We start from the raw sequence: 17,735 nt of genomic DNA on the forward strand, positions 1-17,735 counted from the left end.
ATCAATTCGATCGATTTTTATAGCAGCACAATTTAATCTTGCAAATTACATTGTTCGACGATTATCCGGATATGGCCCGGATAACGTACAATTGAGCGTGGTGATTGTTGTCGCGGCGCCAACTTGGTGGATGGACTTCTCAGTGTCGTTCCTTGAGAACCTCTATGAAAGCGAAGAGATCGGCCAAGACATCTCGCACGTAGCCGCGCCGTCGTCCAGTCCAATTAAGACAGCTGCATGTGCTTCTCCAAGGACGGCGCTGGCATCGGCGACCTTAACTGTGGTTGCCTCCACCACCAAGTCGCACCGCCGGGTTGCGTCCTCGGCACTAGCTACACCTTCTCCAACGAAGCGAACAAAGAGAACAACCCCAAACCAAAAGGATGAAGAAGGACACGGTACACCGCGACGCCGATCGCCCAGGAAACATGCGTCCACGCTGCTGGCCACAGCAACTATGCAAGGAGTTGGTACATTACAACATAATCTCTCCGACAACGCAACAGTCCATCGAAACGAAGGCCCATCTGTCCTTCTCACATCCAAGCCGGACCTTTCTCTACCTTCTTCTGCACAAGTACCTCACCATGACGACCCCGCTGCCTCCACCGATCCTACGTCTACCCTGTCGCCATCATCTCGTCCAGTCCTCCAAGCAACCAGCATCTCTCCGACCGCTCCAGTATCTCCATTGTCCATCCTTCCAGGCTCCCCCGCCGCGGCTGCGTCGCCTACCATCACAGTCGCCTCATCCCTCGTTCCAAGCCCCCCACCTAATCCAGCAAACGTCGACCAACCTCCCTCCACAGACGTAAGTACGCCATCCTGCCCGTCCATCCCATCTTGAGGATCGACTGTCCCAACTCGATCTTACTTGACAGACTCTGTTGGCGAATGTGGCCCCGTCCTCTGAAATGCCACCCCCCCTCACTGGGCAACAAGTGCATTGCGTTCGCCATGTCGTGCTGTCTCGCCGGTTGGCTTCTGGATGGACGGGCGTCGACGCCGCCGTCCAAGACATCCAGCGGGTCGTGGAGCGCACGGTTCTGTACGGAGAAAACCAAAGCGCCATGCTGGTCGGGTCCAGCGGCAGCGGCAAGCGCACCGTGGTCGCGAAAGCACTCGCCCAGCTCCCCACTCGATCGTTTCACGCCGTGTACCTTAGTGGAAGTGTGCTCGGAAATGACATGGAAGCATTTCGAGAGATTGTCCAGCAACTGGTGCCCCAACAAGGCAGCATCGTCGGCCACGCGGTATGATCGGCCTAAATTTGGCCTTTTTTTGCAGAGTTTTCGCCAAATATTGATCGGATTTTGGACTTGACTTGCTTTGTATTGTCCTTTTACCCCAAAATATTTGGACTTTTGTGCTGATTCGTTGCCAAATCTATCCCCGATTTGTCCTGACTTTTGGATGGAAAGATCGTCCAGTATCACACTAATTTCAGTCACACACACTAATTCGGTGTTGACTTGGTCGAAGAGAGAATTTGATTGGCCACTTGATTCGTGTTCTTGGTTTTGATTGGTCATGTATCGATTGTCTGCCGATTTGGTGCTGCTCATTCGATTAAAAACCCAAACACTCCAATTTTCAATCGACAATATGTACAAAAGGTGTTCTGTGGTGATTGGCATTTCACACTAATTCAAGGCACACACAAGAAATTGATGTTGAGTTCTGCAACCGGATTGGCTGCTCAAGGCTACGTCTACCAATGCCTATGTACACATTTGCATGTTGTCGACAAATTTAAATTTATATTTTCAAAAAAATAGTTCTCTTTTAAATTTAAATTTAATAAATAAAATTCTTTTAATTTTAACAAAAAAGTATCTTAAAAAAAACTTTTTTTAAAATTTATTTAAAAAATATTTTTTTAAAATTAATTTGATAATTATCAAAATTGCTCATTCTTCAGCTTGTTTCGCTCCAGTTTACAGTATCATATGGTAGCGTGCACCTACTGCTGCTGGTTGCTATATAGCTGAGTGATGGTTTTGATTGTATGATTGTATGAATGTATTTGACATACTTTAGCGTCTTGGTGGCGATGTATGTATGATGGAGTTGTATTCGGCTTTATATGAATCGTTGGCTGAATATGCAATCAATATATATTAGTCTGCCGTTGCTTCTTGAATAAATATATACTTTGAAGTATATGTATATATAACTTGCGTATTGGACGCCGTATCCTAGTTTCAGAATTTGAGGCTTGACGATATGAAGCAATTATATATATATATCTATATATATTGTGCATTCGAGTGAGATTTCTTGTTGTGGCGTGATTTCTCGTTGGAATTTAAATCGATTTGATTGGCTACTTCAGATGAGCTCAAAATTATTAGCCAATCAAAACCTTCTCAATAAAATTCAACCAATCAGATCGATTGTGGAGCGGTTTCGTAAGCGCGATTCGATTGCACCCCCTCCCCAAATTTGTATCAAATCGACAATATATTGATGCTATTATTATTCATGATGGGAAGAGACAAATATATATATTATTGATGCTATTATATTCGTGATATTATATTTTGTGTAGGCCATATCTTTCTTCAACATGTACGACTTGCTCAAGCAGTTGCTGCTGCAAAAAGCCCTTCAAGAGCACGCCGTCATATTTATCTTGGATGCGTTCGATGCGTTCGTGACGGGCGCCAAGCAGTTGCTCGTGTACAACTTGCTCGACTGGATGCAAGTATGTCCTGTGTATATATATTGTAAATTCGCTATATATTTCCGAAATTCGCGTGGTTTGTCTACTTCTCGATATTGAATTACACGCTAAAAGTTCTGATTGGTTGAGTATCATTGTCCTTTCCGTAAGAGCCAATCAAATCCACTCAAAATTGGATATTAGCCAATAGTTAGCGTCGATTTGGGATTCGATTATTCGGCGGCGAGATCATTCGATTCGACGGGGTCTGGAAATTTGTACTACCGAATCCACCATATATATTAGTCTTGTTTATTCCGAGTATTATTTTTCAACGATGCAACCGACGTACGTTGCTTATCAAATGTCTTTATAACCGCCTAAGCCAATCAAACAATCACGTTCTAGTGAATTTCTGCCAATCCAAACGTTTGACTCGACCCAGCCCTCCGCATGATTGGGCAAAACCACCTATAGACTAACATTTGTAAAGTTTAGTGTGTTCAAGCTTAAATGAGATCGAGTGGATTTGTATGCTAAACTAGTATTTGGTGGAATGACTTTCACTAGTCCATATTTCGGTGAAATGTACAATAGTATCTACCCCAAATCTATCACCCCCGCGTATCCATAACCGTGTTGCGGCGTATGAACGTATATAAATATGATATATATATATATTGTGCTTGGAGCCAAAATATGTGGATATTTGGATCTAAATCGATCAATAGATAGTTTGCACTACGTATAACTGCATTTTAATGATAGTAAAAACGCAAATGCCCCGTGTCACATAAGACCTATACAACCATGGTGTGGTCGAATGAATTTGATTGGCCCCTTGATTCGTGTGCTGGGTTCTGATTGGTCGTTTATTGAGTGTCGCTATTCAAATCGACAAATTCACAACAAATACATGAATTCTAGTCCAAATTCACAACAAATACATGAATTCTAGTCCAAATTCACAACAAATACATGAATTCTAGTCCAAAGACGTGCGCGTGGCCCTCGTGGGCATTTCGTGCAACTTTAACGTGTTGGCGCAGTTTGAAAAACGCGTTAAATCTCGCTTCTCCAACATCCAAGTGGTCGTGCCGCGGCCGCCCCTCAAGCACATTTTGCAGGTACATATTAGCATATCCACCATATCGATCGAAGTCGTCGGCAGTAGCTGGTGCGCTGCCCATCATGGAAAAAATCTGCGACATCGTCGTTGTTGGCAGTAGCTGCGACGTGGTTACCCCAAAAAGACTTTTTCGGTGCAGGGCAAGACTAGATCTTGCCAGTTTTGAATGAAATTTGCGCTTGGATCGTTGGTAGATGATATTTATATTTATATTGCCCTTGCAGCCAAACTTTGGACATTTTATGGGCCAAATCCATCGATCGATTTGTTGTACTGAATTTTATATATACTAAAGTGTACGTGACTATTTGTTGTTGATTGGTTGAGCTCGTCATGTGGATTTCCTGCAATCGGATTGGCCAACTGCTTTGGCCGATTCTGCTGTACATACACATTGTCGATATATTCGTCGCTCGTGCTATCTTTGATAACGTTTACACACATTTCAACCCCATAAATTAGATATACTAGTACGAAATAAAATATCATCGTGTTGATTCGCAACTTTCATTCATAATCTGCTGGATATTGAGATAAAGTCTTATATGTACAACCGCGTCGCAACTACTGCCACAACGTCGTCGCAGATGTCATCCAAAATGCGTCGGCTCTTGTCGTGCCTGTATCTCATATTTGTATGTGTCTAGTTGCTTTGGTTGTCGTTTCAATTTATCATCCCTCGCCGCCATCATCATCATCCACCAAATTCCACTCTTGAAATCCCTTTGACCAATCACGAAGACCACACCACCAGTAGCAAGGCGACTACAACCATGATCGAGAGCGTGGTCAACTGGCCGGCGCACGTCCCCGCCCCCCCCGACGCCTTTCACGAGCACTGGGACACGTCGTTGCATCGGCTCTTGTTTGACCAAACCCACTGGTGGTGGCAGTACCTGTATGACCTGGGGAAACCCACCGACGTGTTTGTGCAGCTGCTGCACGTCGCCATGACGCACCTGACGCCGTCCGCCCCGTGTCTCGATGCATCGCACGTTGACTTGGCATGGAATATGTTGTACCCCAACCACGTCCTCCATACATTGCGAGGTAGTTGAATACATGTGTTTGACTCCCAGGATGTATGTATATATATATATATATATATATAGTGACGGGAATGTACGTACGTACTTGGGTTGTGAACGAATGGTAGTAGTTACTGTCGTAGGTCGAAGTAAAAAGGACGAATGATGGTGGGTTTTCTCTGTCTTGGATGTAGGATTGGTGTATGTAGTACTGAAAATTTGTATTCATGTGTATATATTATATACTTTGTTGGTCAAATCTGAATCCGACACCATAGCGTTATGTTTCAGGCTTGTGGTTATCATATACTTCGAAGTATATATATATATATATATATTAGTATATCGTTGATCAAATCCGACATCGTTCAGTTGTGTTGCATGAATGTGGTTGTGATCTTTATATATATATATATATATATATATATATTTCTATATGCGACACAATAGAGTTGTGTTACATAATTGTGGTTGATCTATATTAATATATCGTTGGTCAAATCCGAATATCTAGTACGATTGTGGTTGATATATATATATATAGTTTAGTACATCATTGGTCTAATCGACACAATATGTTTCATACACTTGTGGTTGTTGCGTACATGTGTGTGCTGTTAGTGCCAATCCTTTCGCCATATTGAAATCACCATCCACCTTCGTCGTGGTTGTCCGTAGGTCTGACGACGCGGGAAATGACGCTGGTGCTGGGTATGATTGGACTGGAGCGGCGCCACGTGGCCCCGTACTCGTTTGAGATGGTATTTCACGAATGCCAAGCATTTTACCGCCAGCACGCGCTCCAATATCCCAAGCGCCGCGAGTTGCTGGACGCGCTCAGCAACTTGCTGGCCACGCACGTGGTCCACCCAGCAACGACCAAACAACAGCAGCATCAACCAGAGTACTGTCTCGTACGACTCGTGCTACGACCAACCGACGTCCTCGACGCCATTCGACGAAAACTCGTGCCAGTTACGACTGTTGTCGACCAGTGGGCCACGAATACGCTGCAATAATAATAGTAGGACGACATACTAGGAATTTTAAAATATATTGCCAAATGTTTCGACTCGAGTTGGCAGCCTCACTTTGCAACAGAAAAGATATGACATGGAAAAAAAGGACGAAGGGTCTAAAGTATTTGCTTTGGATTTGTGACTACTGTATGTGTGTGTTGCTCGTCCTTATGTACATACCTTGCTTGTGACAGTGTGTTGTAAATAATAATATCTAGGGTCGGCGATGGTAGGAATGGATGTCGAGGGATATACGAGGAGTGTGAGGACAATATTATAGTATTAATAGATTGCAATTTTCAATCTATTAATACTATAATAATAGGAGGGGCTATTTCGCGTAACGTAGCTACCAATATTCCTATCATCCTCTTTATCGACGAGAATAACTTTGAAGGATGCATCCACAGGTGTGGTTGGTCCTTGGCTCCAATCAACAACAAAGACCTCGGCCGTTGTTGTGCTATGAATCTCTTCGCTGGTTGCCAACGTGACGATGGAGGCTTTTCGTCGCTCGTTTCTCGACGTGACGAGGCTCTCGACGGCAAACACAGCGAGGGCGATCCACACAAATGCAAATCCAGCCAGTTTGGCGGTAGAAAACGCCTCGTGGTAGACAAACACCCCCAGGGCAAACGTGAGCATAGGGCCGATGTACTGGAGCAGGCCAAGCAGCGTGAACGAGATCTTTTGGGCGGCAGAAGCAAACAGCAGGAGTGGCACGACGGTCGCGACGCCGGACCCGATCAAGAGCCAGTCGTCCGCAGCGTACTCTGGCGTGTGGAGGAAGGCCCCCGTGCCTTGCAACTCGAACGCCACAAGCCCCACGACGGACGGGACGACGAGGACGCCGATTTCAAGCACGATCCCGTCCACCGAGCCGATGGGGGATGTCTTCTTCATCAACCCGTACAGGGCTAGACATGTGCCTATACCCAGCCCCAGCGAAGGGAACGACCCGATCGCAATGGCTACCACGAGTACCCCCGACATGGCAACTCCCACTGCCACCCACTGGGCCTGTCGAAGGGGCTCCTTCAAAACCACCACGGCGAGCACGACGCTCAACACGGGATTGACGAAGAACCCGAGGCTGATCTCGACGAGGTACCCGCCCGACACGCCAAACACGTACAGCACCCACGTCCCTGCTAAGAATGCCGCCGACAACGCGTGGTGGCCGAGGGTGTTTCGTGTGAATGCTGTCGTGGTAAAGTGCTTCAAATTGCTTTGCCATAGAAATAGCGGAACGAGCACGACAAACGACCACACGACACGGTGGAGGGCCACTTGGAGTGGGGGAATATGATTGAGTTGCTTGAAGTAGAGCGGATACAGGCCAAAGATCGTGAACGCCGACGCAGCCGACGCCATGCCGACTGTGTGAGGGCTGATCATGGCGCTGTTGTGTTGGTCGAGCCAATTTGAATAATGAATCGGCATGATCGTGGGAGGCAAAAACCAATCGTCGCAAATTGATTCTTGGGCGCACATCGAATTCGACGGCTAACGTTATGCCTTGTAAGTGCCTAATTTGGGTGCGGGTTGGTAATCAATGTAAATAGACACTTCTTTATGCGCAATCAAACTGCCACACCGCAAATCCGTTGTTGTTTGTAGCCGCGCAATGAGCGTTGAGTGACGATACGAGATCAGGAGTACTTGGTCTTCCCTAGCCCATTATTATAGGTCAATCGCTGCTGGCAATACAATGTAATGCCAATGGTCCTGTGGACGTTAGCAAGACATTTTTGCTGTGCTAGGTGAATTGCTTTCGCAGGTACCGTTTGTATACATATTCTGTGATATATGATAAATAATTTATTGAAAATCCGTCAAGTTCTATGAAATTTGGTACTGTGGAATTTTATCCTAATTTTGGAAACAAAGACTGGAGTCGTAGTACCTCGAAGTATATTATTAATAGTATTTGTCCGTTAGGGGGCGATGACATTTTCATTCCAACGTTGACATGAAAGTGTAGGTTTTCAAACGTACAATGAAGGTTGTACAACCCCATACTGCACTTCAAGCATCATCTCACTCAGCACCCTCCACGCGAATTTACATTATTGTTAATACTCCATCCATCCAGTAACTTACTGTACGGGAATCTCCTACACCTATCCAGCTCAAGCTCGCTACAGTACTCCATCGTTTCACATCACAGCTCTACATGTACTATTTACCAAGTTATTGTTTTCATATTGCACACCACAAGAATCCCCCGCAAGGACTCCAACATCTAGATGGCACCAACACGCATTGGATGCATAGAGTCCTCGGCACCACACGCACTGCCGCCAATGGTCGAGGAACGTCTGTATCTTGCTTGCTTACGCCTTGTTGACAGCAATCTCGTCTACATACACTCCTTTGGGCGTTGTTGTTTTTATATAGCCGACTTGTCCGTCGTCGGCGTTGTGGTGATGGTTCGATTGACTAGTCGACTCGTCCTCCTCTTCCGTGGGCGCATTGGATTGGGTGCGCCGAAGAATTCTCGCCATGACGACGCTTTCGACGGCAAACACCGTCAGGGCCAGCCACACGAGGACGAACCCCAGCAGCTTGGGCGTTGAGAACGGTTCGTTGTACACAAACACCCCAATGGCAAAGTTCATGATGGGCCCAATGTACTGCAAAATGCCGAGTAGTGTGAACGACATGAGCGGGGCCGCGGACGCAAACAAGAGCAGGGGCACGACTGTCACGACCCCGCAAAACACGAGGAGGACGTTGGTCGTGGTGGAATTGCCTACCCGGAGGAAAGCCCCCGTGCCTTGGGAATCAAACACACATAGTGCCACAAGTGATGGCACGAACAAGAACGCCATCTCCAACGTGACGGCGTCCAATGACCCGAGCGGCGCCGTTTTCTTGATAAAGCCATAGATCGACAGCACAATTGCCAACGACAAGCCGAGCCACGGGAACTTGCCGTACGCTACCGCGACGACCAGCACCCCTGCGAAGGCTAACGCTACCGACACGATCTGGTACCGTCGTAGGGGCTCCTTGAGCACCACCACTGCCAAAATGACGCTAAAGATTGGGTTCATGAAGAACCCTAGCGACGTTTCGATGATGTAGCCTGACAGAACGCCCCACATAAACAGCATCCACGCGCCGCCCATGGCGATCGCAGCCGTCAAGTAGATGGCCATCGTCTTGGGCTTGGTCAAGGCCGTGGCGCGGAAGTTGGCCCAGTCGCCGCGCCATAAGAACAATGGCACGAGTAACACGAACGACCACACGATCCGATGCAGCACGATTTGCACCGATGGGACGTTGTGGATTTGCTTAAAGAACAGCGGGTACATGCCGTAAACAGTGAACGCCACCACGGCGTACGTGATGCCAAGTTGGCTGGACATGACGATGCGTCGGTCTTTCTTGTGGCTATGAAATGTGAAAATGCGCATGTTTGGATTGACATATTCAATTTGCCAATCAAGTACTACCGGTACAGTACTAAGTAAGACCATGTGTTCACTGATCACTTGGTAATCATCTCCGTTTGAAAACCGTTCGTGAAGAACTCAACTCGATAAACCAACGAAACAAAGTTTACTTCACGTCAGCTGCAAATGTAAACTTTTGTAGGGTACAGTATGTGTCCACGTGGACTGCAAGGTACGAAGATGACGAGATCGTCGTAGTACGATGGCGGTACATACTTTGCAGTTCACCAAAAGCAATACAAATCGAAAGCCTCTTCGAATGGATATCCTGTATGATACAATGTCATTCAAACAAATTCCAATGTGACTCCGCTGAATACATCCTTTAATACATCATATATCTATTATATATATAATTATTTATATGGATTTCAAATATCCGTGATAGAATCATGTGTCATCCAAACGTCATCCCAACGTCATCCACCATTAATATTAGGTCATATCCTAATTAGTATAGATGAGAGTAAATTAGGATAATGCTAGGTCATTGTATACAGGCCTCGTCCGGGAGCGGCACGGCCTACGGCCTACCTGCCGCTGCCCGACAAGAAGAAAAGATAGATCATTCGGTGAAGTGAGATGCTTAGATCCGCGCTCTCGTACGGCCGCGCTTGCGCAGACGGCCTCCCGGGCGCTCGGGGCCAACGTAAGGCTTGGTCACTACTTTAGGTTTCATCCCACAACTTCATCCAATGTCATCCAAATTTCATCCACATGTCATCCATGCTTTTAATTCAACAATTATATTATATTAACCATAGTATCCAAGGTTGGTATTAATATTCAATGCTGTCCCCTAAGTCTTAATTATTGACACGAGGTATAATTCCTCATCAGTCCAACCTTGGAGTGACGTACGTACTGTAGGATCCTTTAGCCTAAACTGTAAACTGTAAATGAAATTGTCATGTCGATTCGCTACACACTTGCAATCTTGGAGTGGTTGTCTTTTCAAGAATCCCGCTGGAGCTTTTCATTGGCTGAATATCCTTGTCATTACAGATAGAACCAATCCGATCCACTCCAAATTGGATTATTAGCCAATTGTGTCGATTCGTGCGTGATTTGATGACGACGCGATGTGGCTATTTGTATCCACAATATAACGCGTACACTATTTTAATTAACACCGTACTACTGTATTAATAGCACTTTGTACTTGTACTATTAATATACTGTAATAGTAAAAGAGAAAAAAACAACACCTTGCGACGGTACTACAGTATGTCCCATGCGGTTCCAACGACCACTACACCGTGCCACGTCAGTCGTGCTATGTATGTCCTCGTCTACGCCTTGTCCAGGCGGGCGTTAAACGTGTGGTCTTTGCCAGTATACCGAGCACCTTCGACTGATGTGGCGGCGGCGGCAATGGTAGCCACTTCGTCTTGCGTGAGGGTGAACGTCACTGCATGCGCGTTTTCCACAATGCGGGTAGAGGACTTGGTGCCCGGGATGGGGAAGACGTCGGGGCCTTGGGCATGCACCCAGGCCAGGGCCAGCTGGGCCGGCGTGCAGTGCTTGGCCGCTGCGAGGTCAAAGAACTTAGCGACTTTGGCTTTGCTTTGGACCAACTTGTCGCCAGTATACCGAGGCAGCGTGCGGCGCCAGTCGTCTCCGTCAAGCTTGTCGAAAGTGTCGATTGCGGTTAAGAATCCGCGGCAGAGAGGCGAGTAGGCCACGATGCCGACGCCCAATTCACGGGCGACCGGGACGACGAGCGCTTCCAAGTCGCGGGACTGCAGGGACCACTCCATTTGGATGGCAGAGATGGGGTGGATAGCGTGCGCTCGGCGGAGTTCGCTGGGGGTGCACTCGGACAGCCCAATGTACTTGATCTTGCCCTCCTCCACGAGTGACTTGAGCACGCGAATGGTGTCTTCGATAGGCGTCTCAGGATCCATGCGATGCATGTAATACAAGTCGATGTAGTCGACGTCCAGGCGGGCTAGCGAGTCGGCGAGCTGCGATCGAATCACGGCTTCGGACCCGTTGACAGTAGTCAACCCATCCGGGGCGCGAACTACCCCAAACTTGGTCGCAATCACAAACTTGTCGCGGCCGTGCTGCTTGATTGCCTTGCCCACCAGCTCTTCGTTGGTAAAGTTGCCGCCGCCACCAGCGCCAAACGACTGGTAGATCCACGCCGTGTCCAGAAAGTTAATGCCGAGCTCGAGACCCTTGGAGATCGTGAGCAGTGACTCGGCTTCTTGCGCTGCACGGTCAAAGTTGCCATAGAATGCAGTCATACCCATGCAGCCAAGCCCTTGCGCAGACACGACGAGGCCTTGCGAGCCAAGAGGACGTTGGGGAACCAGAGTCATGACGAGAGTACGAAGTCGTGCGATGTCGAGCGACAGTCGGAAAATGATCTCATCAGGGCCTTTTCACTTTCGTAGATTAGTCCACTTGATCCAAATACCAAACATCACTGTATTCGTGGAGCCGTGGATTTGACTCATTACGTTTTTTCGAATAACGCGATTTATCAATCTTGATGCAAAATGATAGTAGTAGACGCATCCCACCAATGTAGTGGTACCTTTCGCAGCGGATTTTACTTGTATTCCAGTAGTCTATGAATGTCCGTCGCTTTCATCCCCAAACTCTGCCTCTATCTCGAGATGCGTAGCACCAATTGAGCTGGTGTGTGGTAAATATAAAAATTCCTGAATAACAATACGCGTTTCGGATTGGACAGCAATAACAATCAAGCAGCGAAAATCAGGTTTTATTCTTTTGACCACTCGATTATGAAATGTTGGGTATTTTCCAAATGTTGGTCCAAATAACTGAAACCGTGTGCGTGCGATAAAAAAAGATCCATTTATGTAACTCGATAATTCGACCAGCCCACTTCAACCTGCTTTTCTACTGCAAAGATACCGGAGCTATAACGTTTTTGGGAACCCATGTGCACATTGTAGCTCCGCCATGTCAATATATTCACTGCAATTCAATCGCTTGATCGTCACCGTCGTAAACTTTGAATGAAGCGCCGCGTGCATACAATGGTCCAATCGGTTCACTTTGCAAAGATCGTCATGGTGGCATTGGATTGGGTAGTTATGGGCCAATCGCATCGTAGTTGAAGCGGCCTTTCCAGCAAATTTGGACTGTTCAGTCAAAAAGTGAAACCGTTTTTGAGCGAACTTGGCAATATATCTACTGTTACTTGGTGGTTCACGAAACAAATACGAAACGTTACATACTAGGAGACTACTACTAGTATTACTTGCACGATACTAGCACGACATTTTTGAAATTCTCGAGTCGGGGTGAGTGAACGCCAGGTGCATGCAACGTCCTGACACCGTCAATGGTAAGAACGAACGGCACATATTACTGACTGCGATCTCAAGAACCATGCTAGTTGATGTGTGTATTCAACATAGGCTAGCGTAACAAGGTTGGCGTTCAAGTGTGGCGGACATCAGGTACTATAACAAGATGGAACGTGAACATCGTTTGCTTATTGCTTATTGATGGCGTCATATACTGTATGATAGGTCATTTCGATGATGCGACGATTACCGAGGGGTGTGGCGCCGGCACTGGCGAACAACCGTTCACACAGCGACGCGAAATTGGCCTCAAAGACGGCGTTTTTGTCGGGAACGGTGAGTGCTGCAACTTCGTCGTTTGTGTATTTTGAAAACGACAAGATAGTTGAGACTACCTTTTTGACTTTGGTGAAATTAGCTTGGTCCTTTCGGGTGTCAAAGTCCTTTGATCGTAGCGTTTGGAGTGGCGGGATGTTGGTACCAGCATTTCCGGACCACCATAAATTCCATAAGTCATGTACTTTCCCGTTTGGACACGTGTACTTTTCGGGGGGGGGTTGCCGGTTGTAGCCAATTGGTTGATGTGATAGCAGTGTTCACTGTTGTTGATAGCAGCGGCAGAGTAATTCCGTCAGTTAAGGTAGTGCCCAAGGGATTTCGCTGCACCATGTTTTGTAACATCTCTCCTCAAACTGAGCAAGCGTACTCTGTAGTTGGTCCATGGTCACTGATGCCGTGCTACTGATTGTTGCGTCCATCGCAATGCGTAGTTGATGGGGAATGGCATTAAACCTGGGGGATGGCATTAAACCCTTCGTCGACACGATTGGTCAACGCACCCATGTTGGATTCGAGTGCCCTCAACTGGTTGTATAATGGAATGTGCGGAGTCGCCGTCAGCTTGGACACTGGATTGTGCAAGGTACCACCAAGTACCTCAGAGGCAAGGACGGCGAGCGACCCGGACAGCCATACAGGGGACAGGAACAAGGGGTGGCTGTGGTGGAGGTTCCTCTTCAACCACGCTTGGTGGTGAACCAATGAGGCGAGCAGGTACGGTACGGCAGAACGGAACGTTGCGGGTAAAATGATGAATATTCGGGTAAAATGGATTCCCACTGCGACGGACTCAGCGCCATTGTTGGACCAAAGTGCGGTGGAAGTGATCCAAATTCGACATCATTTACGTTAAGTCCTATAATAAAATTTAATGATACATTCTAAATCATTTAATATTTGATTTAATAAAGTACCAGTTGCCGCTCTGCCAACAAATTGATCACCCCCAGAGCCTTCAAATATGTATCGTCCCTGGACCCCCCCGAGACTCCAACCAGCTCGTAGCCATACCAAGACTGCTTGTGGGCCGCCAGGGCTATTTGACAGGGCACTTGCCACACCCTTGCGAAACGAATGGGTACCAATATCCGAAATGGACAGTCCCAACCCGGCGATGTCGTCTTCATTGGCTGCGCATGCCTTCGTCAGCCACGACAAAAACCGCTCTTTTGCATTGTACCCGAATAGGAGCGTCGGGGACTCATGCAGTTGTGCGCCACGAGTAATCTTGTAAAGGGGGGGTTAGAATTGACTAGATGACTTGTTAATGGAATTCGCAAGGTGAGCCACCTTGCTCCTTTCCAATCAGAGTCCATCACACTTGTTTCTTACACACGATTGGCTATAACACTGACAGAAGGCGTTACAATTTTGAACTTTGAATTTTGTAGTAAAGCTTTGTGTGATGCTGCTCCAGAGAATTGTGCCCTGAAGAGTGCACTCCGACTATGTCCAATGAGATTCTCCCCTTACACCTAACATTATGTTGTGCGCTCGTTTGGGTCGCAATGTCGTGGTGGCTCTGGTGGGCCAACGCGGTGGCGCATGAGGTTTTGGTAGCACCCATCACAAACGCAAAGTGCTAAAGCCGCCACTTCAGCACTTGCGATAGGTGCCACCAAGACGTCTTGCGCCACCGCCCGCGCAACCACGTGATCACACCGGCAGGGAGGTGTACGGCACCGACACAGGCTGGATGGTGGAATATGAGATGACCAATTTCATTGGGTTAGTAGACAAGTGGTGAAATGAGACCTGTTAGAATTGTCCGAGTCCTGAATACCAGATCACATGATCTTGCTCTCATACACAGCCTACAATTATCTCAAGGCTCCTTGCATCAACCGTCATCACAGGAATATATCGCAACAGGGCGTGATGAATCTACGCAGGGATTTTCGTGATTTCACCGCATCTGATTGGACAAAATTAGACAATTTTGAATTCGCAAGGTGACCTGCCTTGCGAATTCCAAAAAGAGGCAGACACATGAAAAATGAAAATCATCAATACAAACTTGAAGATATATTTAATTGAAACTATACAATTTCAGAATTATTTATGGAATTCGCAAGGTGGTTCACCTTGCGCTTCATACAAAATTGCCTATTTCACCTTGCTTTTTCTGGTTAATGTATTAATAATTGTATTTTGACGAATGCCACTTGTAGATCCCGAATGTCCTTGTAGAAATTGTAGAAAGGAGGATAAACAGACATTTGAATGACGATATTGCACCAGCATAGGGTTACGAGATGCATGTTGCAATTTTCGCATCGAATGATGATTTGAACCAATGATAGGGAATCCAAAACAACTAAGTCGTCATTCTTTGCTCTGAATGCCTGTTTTGGATGTCAGATTCAACAGCCTACATCCATTTACATTTCAAAGAATTTGTATATAGCAGTATGCTGATAGGGTGGTCAAACAAGATCCATTCAAATCAGAGCGGATCGGTTACTATTGGTGGCGATATCCTCGCTCAAAGATAGCAAATTATGAATTCCGCGAAGATTCGAATATTCGTGAATCTTCATGAATATATTGGCTATTAATAGTATGTTTCGAGTTTATACTATAGTAAGGTAATGCATCAATTGTTGACACAGCATCAAATTATGAGACTGTCTGACTTTTAGCCAATAGCATCTCGATATTTCGTGTTGGCCTTGTATGATTGGATATGATAATATTCGTCTCTATATTTTATTACATGTCTCAATGCTGAAGTCTAGTCAGTTTTTTTCAATCTCAAATAAAAAAATACAAGTATCTAAATAGAGTGTCAACTAGAAACACTTGACACTGTCCCGCTATACGAGCGTTACGGCAGTTGTGCATAGCTACGTGATGCATGGAAGTACTCACTTTAGAGCCATCGCTATTATAGACAAAGAAGCAGCAGTGTATTGCTCGTCGCAACGAGTGGATGGCCTCCACTATGCTGCTACTGTTGTGATCAACGTCAGTGAATTAAAATGTGGCTGCATTGTTTTAATCTGACTAATTAAATTCATGAATTAAAATGTGACTGCATTGTTTTAATCTGACTAATTAAATTCATGTACATTTTTATTACGTATTGCAAAATGCATGCAATTATATTTTTGATCAAATTATTTTGCATATCAATTTAATCAAATACAAACATCAAGGTTTTTAAAGGGTGTCATGAATTGATTCACCTCAAAAGTCGTGACCATAAAGCTCAAATCATTTAATTTCGATACAAATCTGAAATGTAGTCTAATCGTGCTCAATGATACATCAAAAAAATGGTGGCGTTTTATATTCTCTTGTGGTGCTATCAGCATTAAAATAATCGTTCTCGTTCTCGAGCTACTGGGATTTGAAGTCATGGCCAAAACTTGACCAAAAACAGTGTCAACAATTGATGCATTACCTTAGTAGATACTACGTAGTACTAGTTTTATCCGCATACTTCGGATAACCGATTCCACTTGCAAACCAACAAGCGTCAGCGACAAATGCTAATTCCTCGTCCGACAGGGTAACTATCAAGCGGTTTCTTCACACGAATGGATTAATTCGTAGAATGCCATTTGACTGTGAATACCATATTTCCATCATCTCCTTGTGTTTATTGTAAATCGCCTAACGTTACATACATTCACCACGACATACATTCTACACCTGTGATGGCAGTTGCATTAAGATAATATGTATGCTGTGTATGAGAGCAAGATCATGTGATGTGATATTCAGGACTCGGTCAATTCTAACAGGTCTAGACTTCAGTCACTTCACCACTTGCATACTAACTCAGTGGATGTGGCCATCCCTCATTCCACCATCCAGTCCGTGTCGGTGCCGTACACCTCCCTGCCAGTGTGATCACGTGGCTGTGCGGGCGGTGGCGCAAGACGTCTTGGTGGCACCCATCGCAAGTGCTGAAGTGGCGGCAAGGTATCTTGCGCCACCGCGCTGGCCCACCAGAGCCGCCACGGCATTGCGACTGGAGTAACCGCGCCTATCTTCCGGTTTCTATCCGGATGATTTCTCGACATCTGGTCTGTCCCTCAAGATACCTTTATTACTCGACACTTCGTCAGTCCAAGGTATGTATCCTCTCGAAGATACCAAGGTGTTCTCTCGAAGATATCTACCCTTTGTACATCAACGAAACAATGGTTATTGATAGCGTAGCGAAAAAGATTATTTTCGAGCAAACGATGGATTATAGCGAGGCCTCAGAATTGACAGTGAGCATTTCGAGCAAAGTTGGGCCTCTGAAGCACTTTCGCAGCGTACTTAATAGGAACATAAGGATGTGTTTTCCTTGCGATAAATTCCGAGTAAAATTCGACATATGACAATAAAAATACCTTACATAGTAACCTCTCATACATTCACAGTGAAAATCCCATTGCGATTTACGTATCCTACATTAGGGATTGCTAGGTTAGGGTCAGCTTGGTAAAAATGTGTAAATGTGTAAATTACAAAACATATGGACGGAAGTATTAAGTACGCTCGGAAAGTCTCCCTTAAATGCTCCGTCGTTTGATCGCACCCATACTGTGGCGTAGGAGTCTTAACGCTATCAATTCATTCTTCATTCTACAATCTCCTGCGCATTCCTCTGCGCACGCTCACAATCGACCTCGCACCACTTCGTTCTCTCGTCATGACTCTGGTTCCCCAACGTCCTCTTGGCTCGCAAGGCCTCGTCGTGTCTGCGCAAGGGCTTGGCTGCATGGGTATGACTGCATTCTATGGCAACTTTGACCGTGCAGCGCAAGAAGCCGAGTCACTGCTCACGATCTCCAAGGGTCTCGAGCTC

The 17,735-nt window shown here is 46.1% G+C and overlaps 6 protein-coding genes across 6 annotated transcripts in view; 2 read left to right on the plus strand and 4 right to left on the minus strand.

Annotated features, from left to right (window-relative positions):
• Window positions 1–130: 130 nt before the first annotated feature.
• On the plus strand, window positions 131–5,899 carry H257_10627 (hypothetical protein; the record flags this gene model as incomplete). The annotated part of the gene is made up of 6 exons (XM_009837227.1): window positions 131–811; window positions 882–1,253; window positions 2,552–2,707; window positions 3,655–3,792; window positions 4,442–4,844; window positions 5,501–5,899. 6 exons carry the CDS (start codon window positions 131–133, stop codon window positions 5,839–5,841), a joined length of 2,091 nt encoding a protein of 696 aa, XP_009835529.1. The 3' UTR covers window positions 5,842–5,899.
• A 211-nt stretch (window positions 5,900–6,110) lies between these two features.
• Window positions 6,111–7,378, minus strand: H257_10628 (protein RarD). Its single transcript, XM_009837228.1, has one exon. It carries the CDS (start codon window positions 7,333–7,335, stop codon window positions 6,124–6,126), a length of 1,212 nt encoding a protein of 403 aa, XP_009835530.1. The 5' UTR covers window positions 7,336–7,378; the 3' UTR covers window positions 6,111–6,123.
• A 620-nt stretch (window positions 7,379–7,998) lies between these two features.
• On the minus strand, window positions 7,999–9,244 carry H257_10629 (protein RarD). Its single transcript, XM_009837229.1, has one exon. It carries the CDS (start codon window positions 9,213–9,215, stop codon window positions 8,178–8,180), a length of 1,038 nt encoding a protein of 345 aa, XP_009835531.1. The 5' UTR covers window positions 9,216–9,244; the 3' UTR covers window positions 7,999–8,177.
• Window positions 9,245–10,380: 1,136 nt separating this feature from the next.
• Window positions 10,381–11,728, minus strand: H257_10630 (hypothetical protein). The gene has a single exon (XM_009837230.1). The coding sequence runs from the start codon at window positions 11,627–11,629 to the stop codon at window positions 10,595–10,597; it is 1,035 nt and encodes a 344-aa protein (XP_009835532.1). The 5' UTR covers window positions 11,630–11,728; the 3' UTR covers window positions 10,381–10,594.
• A 1,049-nt stretch (window positions 11,729–12,777) lies between these two features.
• On the minus strand, window positions 12,778–16,902 carry H257_10631 (hypothetical protein; the record flags this gene model as incomplete). Its single annotated transcript, XM_009837231.1, has 5 exons — window positions 12,778–13,032; window positions 13,382–13,603; window positions 13,843–13,964; window positions 14,011–14,128; window positions 16,744–16,902. The coding sequence occupies 5 exons, from the start codon at window positions 16,900–16,902 to the stop codon at window positions 12,778–12,780; spliced, it is 876 nt and encodes a 291-aa protein (XP_009835533.1).
• A 765-nt stretch (window positions 16,903–17,667) lies between these two features.
• H257_10632 (hypothetical protein) overlaps window positions 17,668–17,735 on the plus strand; it is a gene marked incomplete at both ends in the record, with an annotated part of 1,194 nt that continues 1,126 nt past the window's right edge. The window contains one exon of the mRNA XM_009837232.1: window positions 17,668–17,724. Within this exon, the coding sequence (XP_009835534.1) occupies window positions 17,668–17,724 (57 nt within the window). The remainder of the gene's footprint in view (window positions 17,725–17,735) is intronic.

The sequence above is a fragment of the Aphanomyces astaci genome, assembly GCF_000520075.1.
Source record: "Aphanomyces astaci strain APO3 unplaced genomic scaffold supercont1.29, whole genome shotgun sequence".
In the NCBI taxonomy this organism is placed as follows: domain Eukaryota; phylum Oomycota; class Saprolegniomycetes; order Saprolegniales; family Verrucalvaceae; genus Aphanomyces; species Aphanomyces astaci.